Source organism: Gymnoscopelus microlampas (assembly GCF_963454915.1).
Source record: "Gymnoscopelus microlampas genome assembly, chromosome: 4".
NCBI classification, from domain to species: Eukaryota; Metazoa; Chordata; class Actinopteri; order Myctophiformes; family Myctophidae; genus Gymnoscopelus; species Gymnoscopelus microlampas.
In genome coordinates, this window is record NC_139941.1 from 7,521,190 (window position 1) to 7,532,796 (window position 11,607).

Genomic DNA, 11,607 nt, shown 5'->3' on the forward strand with positions numbered 1-11,607 from the left:
TCTTTATTTTTCTCTGTGTTAAAGGTTTACAACCTAACTAAACTTCTAAACTACAATTGATTGACCAGACCAAATCAACTAAAGAAGCCAACCAATGAGAAAACAGAGTTGGAAAATAAAAAGTTGATTGAGTTTGGAACTTTGAGTTGCGTCCTTGTATGTCCTTTGGAGCGAAACTAGAAAGGGACTTGACAGGTATCATTGGTAACACCTGCGAAGCGTTACACAAAACGATCAACTTTTAAATGTCTATATTCATTTATATCTCAGTCAGTTGTCTGATATGCACCACTCCATAGGTCACTGATAAAACACATTGGGCCCGATTCACTAAGCGACTAAAGGGGTGCGTATTTTCGATAAGCACAATCTCAGGTGCGATTCACCAAGCGCTGTGTGCTGCCTTCATTTGTGTGTATTGCGGCTGTAGCTCATTTTTGCCTGACAGTCACGAGCGCGCTCCCGTTTAGATCATCTTCGCCCCATTTAACACCATAAAAGGCAACCGTGAACTCTAACGTTAGACCATAAACGTCAACACACTTCAAAATGGACAGATCTACAAGCTAACAATTCGTCGTAGTTAGCTTATTTTGGCAAGCGAGTCCCTCACGCGATGGATCCACTGCAGGTAATAAGTAATAGCGTGTAATGAGAATAAGAAGTTAATTTATAAAGTGCAACCTCATGACCAAACATTTTGGAGTTAGCTGGTTTCTGCCCAACAGCAGAGATATGCAGAGAAGCAATAGATCGTTGACGTCTTTTGGACGAATGTTGGGCACATAAATATCTTATATGAGGTTTGGCACTGTTGTAATAGGCTCTATTCACAGCAGCCACATTATGAAGACATTCACAGGTGTTACCAATGATACTAATGAAGGCTCTGTTCCATTCTGGTCAAACAGAGTCAGGGTGCTGATATTGTGTGCATGTTGGCTCACTGAAAACACTCTGCTACACCAGTGGGTCTAAAGTTGGGGTCCAGGGACCCTCATGGGCTTCCAAATGGCCCCTTATGGGTGTGTAACTCTGAGAGTGTACAAATGGACCCGTAATTTGTACACTCAGAGTTATGGGGGTAGTGGAAACCACTGTGCTATGCTAAATGGAACAGAGCCTTCATTAGTATCATTGGTAACACCTGTGAAGGAAGTGATAATATGGCTGCTGTGCATAGAGCCTATTGTTTTGCATGAAGAATAAAGCATTTTAAAGACATCTACGCAAGCTTTGGTCCCGTGTAAGTCAGCCTCGGAGCAGACTCGAGAAAGAGCGGACCTCCCGCAAAATGAACCGACAGAAAGAGATGAATGAATCAGACTTGTAACGTGGGAAGTTGCGTAAATTCCTTTACGTTCAAAACATGGGCGTAATCGGTTTAGTGAATCAGGCCCATTGCATTATGTAATAAATATGAACTCAAGGGAGACTGTTTCAGTGTTACAACATTTTTGGAGCCTGATTGACATGGTCAAAGGGCCAGTTCCGGCCCTCGGGCCTTATGTTGCCCATGGGTGTTCTAGTAGCCGATAGGTTCAAGTCAAAGCAGGGTGTGGCATTGACTATTCAGTGGTTCTCAAACTTTTCAGGCTGCGACCCCCCCCCCAAAAGAATCATATTTGAACTGGGGACCCCCCCCCCCACCCTGACAAGCACTTGGCATTGTAGGAGTTGAGGCCTTTCATTTAGTTTGACCCGGTTCCACAGATACATTTTGTGAACAGGGCTGATCTAAAAAAAAAAAGCCTCTTTCTTAGGTCAAATTTGACATTTTAGCCAATGTTTGACCATTTATAATATAGTTTGTTGATTACTTTTGATGCAGTAATGGTCTTCATTTTATTTTAGAGGTATTAAAACGGTCTTAAAAGTCCTTAAATTGTCACTTAAGAAATGTGCAGATACTCTATACACTTTTACTGTATATTGGTTTGTTTACTGTTGAGTGAGAAAACAATATTACACACTAAAGGGATAGTTCACCCCCAAATGACTTTTTTTTTTACCGATTAGTCACCCCATGGATACTTGAATTCATGGATATTCTTTTTATTTTTGTCTCATTCCTAAGCCAATAAGTTGATGACCAGCAGCGGTTCCGGTAGGAGACACAAGGAGTCTCCTTTGTGTCTCCAACCGGAACCGCTGCCTACCGATCCGCTGGTCATGAAATCATTGGCTTAGGAATGCGACAAAAACAAAAAAACATCCATGAATTCAAGTCTCCATGGGGTGACTAATCGATAGGAAAAAAAGTTATTTTGGGGGTGAACTATCCCTTTAAGCAAATCATCTGGGGCCCATATAGGCCTACTGTATCATACGACAAATAGTGAAAATAACAGATCTACAAGCTTACAATGTGTCGTGATGCGACGCATTGTGAGCTTTTTGCGCTGTGATCCATTTTTCACTTGTGTTTTTTGACTATTCTTGACAATATAATGACATTGCCAAAATAGGGATGCCGGGTTGTTCAACAATGTTATTACTATGCTTCATTAGCGCATCTTTAATAGCCATGAACAAACCATTAGTTCATATTTATTTGAAATGGAGAGTAATGGACGGCTTGTAGATGCTGTTAATGAAGGTCTATAATGTATCTGTTCAGGTTAAATAGCATAACAGCCTAATATAATCGTCTGCAAATCTTAATGATATGCACAGTTTCAACTTATTAAAGTTTGCTAATGACCTATTTTTAAAAGTATATTATCATGTAACGTTACCGTTACCCCATGTTAATAAGGAGATGAATCAAATGAAGTACATCATGATGAAATATTTATTTTGGAAAAGGAGAGATTCAACTTCCCATAGTAAACGCTTGCTGATGTATTTGTTAAGTGCAGAAAAGACTTCATCTTTTTTGTATTTTTTCATATAAAATCCTAGTCAATAATTTCAAGGTATAAAAAAAACTGAGACACAAGGCAATTTTTCGTCAGTGTTATTAAAGGCAATATGCCAAAAAACATTCTATACTAATTCAAACGACCTACAGTATTTCAGTTGCTTTTTCTCTAGTAATTCGTGCAATAATAATATTCATTCTATCCTAAAAACTAGCTCTAAATAAAGTGTGAGACTATATTGTGCAGCTGTAGTAGTGGCAACCTTTGGAATAAAGGAGCACTTCGCCCAATTTCAACCTTATCGTCACATAATCGGTCCTCACTCATGCTCATTATAAGACGGCAACATTTCTGTCTACTCACTCTGGGCTGTGGCTCTTATAACCACTTTAAACCCTCTATACTTCGTAAGCTGGACCTGAGTTGCCTCCACGCTTGGTGCACTCTTTTTCCCTCTACACCAAATCTCTTTGCCGCAAATAGCTGATCGTCTCTGTCGGGTGGAAACCTCCAAAACTGTTACTTTTCAGGATTCAAATTCAAAAACAGCAAAAGTAGCAGATCTACAAGCTCAAAACGTGGCGCAAAGCGCCACGTTTTGATGCTTTTGTGTGACGCTGTAGTATGATCAAGTAGGGGCGTTAATTTACGAAAAAACACAAAAAGTTCAAATATGGAGATACACAAGGTTTCTGCCCGACGGCAACGAGATCTACCAGCTCACCACACACGCTGTGCGCTTGTAGATCTGCTATTTATGGCGAACATTCCCCCCAGAATAGGGATGCTAGGGTTCAAAGTGGACAGTGAGCATTAGTGAGGACCCATTGTATGAAGATAGGTTGAAAATGGGTGACTTGCTCCTTTAACAAGTCTTTTGACGGTTTAAGAAAAAAACAAAAAGAAAAAAAAAATCCTTTGACACAAGTTCTTGGTTGTTTTGTTCACACAAAAATAGAAAAAAAACAAAACAAACAAAACAAAAAAAAACAGTTGACTGTCATTTATGAAACTCGGAGAAGCATCCGCCCCTGCATAGATGAACGTTGCATATCTTGCATCCGAAGACGCTCTCGTGCCGCAGTCCCTTGTTGGTGCAGTTGCGGCAGCGGCGCGAGCGCTCCGACATGCGCTCCAGCCGGTGCCCGTACTCGATGGGCGAGTCGGCGTGCCGCTTGCGCGCCGCCCGCTCCATGCCCCGGGCGCCCTGGTAGTCCCCTATGAGCTGCTGCGCCAGCCGCACGCGGAAGTGGCGCTGCGTGAACTGCTTGCCGCTGAAGCCGGCGGGCGGCGCTCCGCCGCGGCTCTCGCGCAGGATGACGTAGGCGTTGACGATGCAGAGGTTGACGTAGAACCACAGGAAGTAGCGCCACCACTTCTTGCAGGGCCGGCCCACCTGGATGAAGGAAAGGTTGTCACAGTCAGGATATTTTACTTGACTTTGACATACCATTAGGGCTGTCACCATTACGAATTTAAGTTGACGATTAATTGCCACGCAAATAATTGCGATTAACGATTTAATTGTGTTTTTGGCACTGAACATTGGAACAATGTTGTTTTTTAGGCTTCATAATCACCAATTGCACGGGACAGATATGACAAATAACTTAAATATACAAAGAAATTACTGACACATTTAATCGTTTCATAAAACATTTAAAAACAGCGGAAATAGCTGATCTACAAGCTTACAACACGTCACAAAGTGACATGTTGCTTATGTAATAATTGTGACAGGCCTACATACCTTATCGATAATATAGATTTAATATAGATCATTTATGTACAATTACAGACACAATAACACGCCGATTTCTTTAATATTATTTACAGTCGCTCTTCTAGCTCCCAATAACTCACATCTGGCCATCAAAGACCACGGGACCTTTTTTATTGTGTAAAAATAACCACCTGCCGAATGCCCCCGCCAACTGTGAAAAAGATCGCGAAAATTGCTAAAACTATAGAAAGCAGAAAATATATATATTTTTTAACACTCATCTTTTATTTACTTTAATTAAAAGCTAAAACATAAACCTTGCTTGTAAAAAAACAAAGTTGTCCGTTAAAGGTAGGGTACAGTAAGTGATTTTTGTTTGATTGTTTGTTAAATAGCTCTATATTCTGATAGTAATCATCGATATAGTGTTTGTTCAGAGTCTCCATGTCTCTCCAGCTCTTTGGTAAAAAGAGGTTGCATGTTCAGGTCGGGATACTAATTTCATCCGATCAGGAGAGAGAACTCACAAAAGGATTCAAGATGAACAAGTGAATTTGGAAGTGATGACACAAATAAATTGGAACTGGAAAACTTACAAATGGGTACTCTCTCCTGATTGGCTGAAATTATAATATATATCATAATATCATAATATAAAGATTTTTAAATGTTTGAAAACGTATCATCACCGATGAATTTATGCAGACGAACAGAGCCGAATCTGACGATTATGCACAAATAAATAATGCGTAGTCCATGCAAGCTAGTTCAGGCAGATACACTCGAGAGGTTCACAAGCATGTGCAGCACTATGTGGGTGATGTATGTATGTGACGTAAAATGGTAAATGGTGCATTTATATACCACCTTTATCCTTTATCACATTCACCCATTCACACACACATTTCATACACAGATGGCGGAGGAAACCATGCAAGGCACCAACCTGCTCATCGGGAGCAATTAGGGGTTTCCGTATCTTGCTCAAGGACACTTTGACATTAATTCTGGGGGAGCCCCGGGATCGAATTGGGAACTTTCCGTTTCCCAAGCAGCCGCTCTACCTCCTGAGCCACTGCCGCCCCCAAACATCGAACCAAATTGGCGGTTAATTTAAGCTCACCTCATTTCCTCTCGCTCGCCACTGAAGGTTGTATGTGCTTTGTTCGCTCCCACCACCACCACCACCACCACCCCAGCTCCACCAGCAGGCTATGCTTTCCCTAAGGGTTCTGTTTTCCCCTGGGGAGGTTTTGTTATAGATGTCCCCCTGCTGTTTTAAATGGTTGTCTTCTAATGTGCTGAGCAGGGAGTAATGTATAGCCGAGCCTGAACGCCAAGATCAAATATAACATTCACACGTGAAATTACATTTTATAAATAAAATCTCCTCAAGCTATTAATGTTCTCGATCTATTTGTGCGTTATCTGACCGAACTGCGGTTATCTCCAAATAATAGGCTCTATGCACAGCAGCCATATTATAACTTCCTTCCCAGGTGTTACCAATGATACTAATGAAGGCTCTGTTCCATTTAGTCTAGCTCAGTGGTTTCCACGACCCCCATAACTCTGAGAGTGTACAAATGGAACCAAATGGACCCTTACGGGTCCATTTGGTTCCATTTGTACACTCTCAGAGTTACACACCTGTAAGGGGCCATTTGGAAGCCCATGAGGGTCCCTGGACTCCAACTTTAGACCCACTGGTGTAGCAGAGTGTTTCCAGTGAGCCAACATGCAATATCAGCACCCTGACTCTGTTTGACCAGAATGGAACAGAGCCTTCATTAGTATCATTGGTAACACCTGTGAATGTCTTCATAATATGGCTGCTGTGAATAGAGCCTATTGCGACCAGGCACGATTCTGTAATGATTTTGACGTTTTCCGGGCCCACCTGGTAGCACTCCCTCAGCTGGTCGCAGAGGTCCACGCCCCTCATGTTCTCCTGGTACAGTAGGAGGGGCAGCGGGCGCGGGACCCCCAGCGACGGCCCCACCACCACTCCGGGGCTGTCCACGCTGTCCACGCCACCGTCGCTGTCCACGTCGCCATCCGCCTCCCGCTGCGGAATCACAATCACCAATCAGGATATACTTTTATTGTCACATCAAGGTGTAAAATAAGTTGTAGTTTAGTTGTAGTACAAATAGTTGTAATAGACGATTTAAAACACAAAATTGTGTTTTTTGGCTTTGAACATTGGAACATATCAACTCAAAATTACTCATTTTTTTTAGGATTTGTAAACAAAAAAATGCACAGAGCAAACGTGACAAAGAATAGTTGAATATACACAGAAATTACCTATATAATGTCAATGGCCAAAACAGGCTGATTCAAAATGTGTTAAAAACTGCGGAAATAGCCAATCTACATAGATTGGCAATTTTCGCTATTTGTTTTCTTTACTATTGGGGAAAGCAATTATGTCATTATTGTGTAATAATTATTGTAAATATATTATAATAATTATCATGCAATTAAAAGGTGTAATAATATAGTAATTAAACATCGCAATAATAGTTATTATTATGTAATAATTGTGACAGGCCCCACCTCCCGTGGCTGGCGGCCCGGGCTGATGCCCACGATGCCCGGCGCAGAGTTGGTGGACAGGCAGCTGACCACCTTGACGTCCCGGGTCACGGTGGCCACCAGGTTGCCCCGCTGGCACTGGTAGAACTCGCCAGGCGACAGCTTGCCCACGTTGCGCGGGCGCAGCACCTCCGGGTAGCCCTTGCGGGCCGGCTGCGTGGGACCGCAGGCGTACAGGCCGTCCCGCAGTAGCCGCTGGAGCAGAGGAACCGAGGTGAAGAAGCTGTGGGATAAGGCGAGGTGAGAGGAGATTAGATAAGACCTTTTATTGATCCCGCGGGGGAGATTCAGTTGCCAGAGGCAGCACAGCAGTTAAAGGAATACTCAACCCCCCCCAAAAAATCCTTGAATTCATGGATACTGTTTTGTTTTTGTCTCATTCCTGAGCCAAAAATCCAATATTTGACAAATTGAAAGACCAATCTTACCAAGAGCAAAAAAAACATATTTAAAACATTGTTTTTGAACCTGGTTCATCAGTTGGCCTCTCAGTGATTACACTGTGAGTTGTTTTGAAGTTTCTATTATTCTTTTCAATAGTTTAATTCTGGTCTCCTACGACAGCGGAGTCCTCAATTATTGGATTATTGGGTCAGGAATGTGACAAAAACATCCTTTTTTTTGGGTGAAGTATTTCTTTGAGACACGGTTACAAGATATGTACTGCAGATACAGCAGGGTCGAAACATCCCACACAAAAGAAACACCAGCAAGTATGGACAATAGTATACAACAGTATACGACCTCTAAGCTTGCATTACGCAGGACAAAATAAATAATAACACTACGCACAGTAAACCATGTCAGATAATGTCCTTACAGTAATGAACAGTTGTTACTTCAGAGCTAATTAGTCTTATTGGCCGAGCAGAGCGACCATCGTGTGCCTCATTATTTAAATCTTCATGGCTACCGGCACGAAAGACAGGAAAAGTCTATTGTGCTCCCTCTTGGAGGTAGATGCATCTATCGTTTTCCCCTCCTGCTCGGTTGGCCCACAATCATCTCCATATGGAGGAGGGTGTGAGTGAGTGGGTTGACCATGATGGCGTGCAGCAGCTTCCTCGCTGTACTACGCACCTGTCCATGAACAGGTGGTGGTAGCGGCCCTCCAGGCCGCGCACCAGGGACGTCACCACCCGGTGACCCAGGGCCGCCGTTGCCGTCTCTTCGCCAGGCTTCCCCACGTAAATCCGGGTGCGATGGCAGTAGCCCGAACGCGAGTCACACAACATCCACACCTATAGGGGGATTGACACGATCATGAGATGATTAGTTGATGATTAATTGTCGTATAAATAATTGGGATTAACGATTTAACTGATTATTTGTCATTGAACATCGGAATTACATTGCTGTTTGCCTTTTAGGCTTTGAAAACCAGAATTTCACATTATGATAAATTACTTAAAAAGAAATGGCTGACAATGACTGGTACCAAAGCTTGTAGATCTGCTATTTTCAGCCTTTTTCAACAGATTAATTAATACATGTGAATGGAAAAGGTTATCTCAAACAATTGCGATTAGGCGGTTACGTAGGCCGAATAATTGTGAGAGGCGTGCCCGCACCTTGAGCCCCTTCTTCAGGGGCTTGGAGGGCATGTACTGGGTCGGAGAGAAGCGGCCCTTCGCCGCGATGGCGCACTTGTCGATGGTCAGACAGCGGTTGGGCATGTACGAGTCCCACATGGTGTTCTCCACCACGTCCAGCAGGGGCCGGATCTTGAAGAGGCCGTCGTAGCCACGCTCCCCGCGCACGGGCTCCGACTCGCGGTCGCACAGCTGCAGGTACTGCGTGAGCTTCTCGAAGCGCCTGGCCGTCATCGTCTTTTTAAAGCCCGCGTTGCCGATGAAAATGTCGCTGGCCCAGTACATGCCCGAGTCCGGCAGCTGGTTGATGCCCATCAGCACGTTGAGGCCCACGTACGCCTTCATCTCCCGGAGGTCAGTGGGGTGCCAGTGGGGGTCAGACTTCCCGCTCCTCCGCTGCCGATAGAGGGCGTAAGTGTTTGTTTGCTCCACCATGTGTTCAAAAAGAGAGTCCGGGAAGAGTATCCGGAAATAGTCCCGGGTGTCGGCGTCGTCGCCCAGCGAGTGCTGCGGCCCGCAGGCGGCCGGCGCGAACGGCTCGATGTCGATCACCTGGTCCGGCTCGCCCCAGAAGTACGGCGACGTACAGTTCTCCTCGTCGGAGTCCTCCGAGTCCAGGAAGCTGCTGCTGTTGAAGCAGCTCGAGCCGCGCTCCTCCTCCTCCAGGTCGGAGAAGTCGACGTCCGAGTCGCAGGAGGTGCTGTTGTTGTCGGAGCCGCCGGAGCCGCAGCAATGGACGGAGGACGCGGAGTAGTAGCAGTCCTCCGTGCCGTAGTCCTCGTCCTCGTGCTTGACGCCGTTGCTCCCGGTCACCAGGATAATGTTGCAGCCGCCTCCCGCCAGCAGAGCCTCCTCCAGCCGCTCCTCCTCCTCCATTGCGGCTCTTGCCGTAGTCGCGAAGCCGTTCTGGCCGCCGCCGCCGTCGCCTCCTCCTCCGTCATCCTCAAGCCGTTCTCCTCCGTCTCCCTCTTCTCCTCCTTCGTCCTCCTCGGTGTCGCCGCCACCGCCGCCGTCGTCGTCCTCCTCCTCCGCCCGCTCCTCCTCCGCCTCCTCCTCCTCCTCCTCGTCGGGTTTATGTCGGAGGAACGGCAGCTCGAACCACTTGACGTCGGCGGTCAGGTCGAGCGGAGCGTCCTGGTCGTTAATGTCGGAGCTACTTTCCGCTGCGCCGTCCGCCCAGCTGCTAGTTTCCACAATAGTAAAAAGCTCTCTCCTTTTTCTTGCCGTCGTCGTCGCCATGTCGGGTTATTAAAGTGTCCCTGCATGAGTCTTCCTTTTTTTTGTTTTTTTAAACCTCCGTATTTCTTAAAAAAAAAAAAAAAAAAAAAAACAACCTCGAGAGAGAAGAGAGAGAGAAAAAAAACGGGGGCTTTAAAACGACAACTGACGTCGCGCTTTAGAGAACGGCGAAAAACTTGACGTCTATGCGGTATAGGTTCTAAAGCTCCATGTTTCCCTCATTGTTTCCTCTCTCTCTTTCTCGGTCGGGTTGGTTGGTTCAGTTGGTCGGGGCTTTTTTTGTGTGTGTGCGTCTCTCTCTCGCTCGCTCTCTCTCTCTCTACGTCTCTCTCGCTGTGTTCTTTGTAGGAGCGGTGCAGTGTGTGGCCGCAGACGTCAGAAGCTGCATGCATGTCCTGCTTTGTAGGGCGTCAAGCGACTGCAGCTGCTCGGTTGGGTGCAGGAGGGTTGTTCTGTTCTGCTCTGTTCTGTGCTGCTCTGCTAGGGCTGGCACGCCGGCAGATGGCCGCTTGCTGTTGTAATGCCCGCTGGCATGAGCCTCTATCAATAGCCGGATACTAGGACCCATCATCATCATCTCTCTCTCTCTCGCTCTCTCTCGGGGCTAGTGGTTCTCATAAAAAACATTTTCATGTCAAGGACCTCCAGATTGATATGTTTTTTTAGGCTATGTGCCCCCCCCCCCCCCCCCCCATCTGAAAATGTGTTGTGCCAGGGACCCCCATAACATTGTGTAATTTTTTTTTTTAATAATTCAAAACCAAAAGTATTCAACATTTTTCCACAATTCTTCAAGAATTTTCAAAATGTTTCAAAGATTGCTGATCTACAAGCTCACAACGCGCCACAGCGCATAGATCTGCTATTTTTTAATAGCTGAAGTACAAAAAACTAAACAAAACAAAACATGAATATGTAAAAAAAAAAAAAATACAAGTATATTTACATTTACCCCATGCAGGAGATATGATTTTAATCAATAAAAAGAAAAGAAAAAAGATTGACCCCTCTTCTCTATTCTGGCTACCTTGTAATCATCAAATAGGCCTAACAACACTCACCGGCTTACAAACTCTAAAATGAACTTATTTCAACCTCTTCAACGTCTCGCTTGTCAATGGTTGAGCCCCTTTTATTATTATTCCAGGCCTATAATCAGCCCAGCGCGCTCAGCGTGATATGGATGAAAATGATGGATGTGGTCACATCACAACACACTTACAACTCCCCATTCATTCATCTCCCTTTAACATCATAGTACACACACACACGCACACACACACACACACACACACACACACACACACACACACACACACACACACACACACACACACACACACACACACAGAGCGAGTGTACTCACTCCAGAGGCTGTGTTCATTCATAAACATGCTTCTTCTCTCTCTCTGACAGGTTCCTACATGAATGCGGAGCCCCATAGGCTATTGTAGAATTAGGAACCTCCCTCTATTCTATGAATGTGGGCAGATACGCTTGTATTTCAGTCCAGGGCTGAAAGTTGAAAGCAGGACTCGATGGTGAGATTGACTGATCGGTCCCCCGGTATAGCTATAGCTATATGCCA

The 11,607-nt window shown here is 45.0% G+C and overlaps 1 protein-coding gene across 1 annotated transcript; it reads right to left on the reverse strand.

Annotated features, from left to right (window-relative positions):
- Nucleotides 1-2,776: 2,776 nt before the first annotated feature.
- LOC311044277 (piggyBac transposable element-derived protein 4-like) lies at nt 2,777-10,466 on the reverse strand. The gene is made up of 5 exons (XM_084055732.1): nt 8,760-10,466; nt 8,269-8,429; nt 7,150-7,411; nt 6,488-6,655; nt 2,777-4,260 (listed from the first exon to the last, which is right to left on the reverse strand). The coding sequence occupies exons 1-5, from the start codon at nt 10,017-10,019 to the stop codon at nt 3,865-3,867; spliced, it is 2,247 nt and encodes a 748-aa protein (XP_083911858.1). The 5' UTR covers nt 10,020-10,466; the 3' UTR covers nt 2,777-3,864.
- Between the last annotated feature and the right edge of the window lie 1,141 nt (nt 10,467-11,607).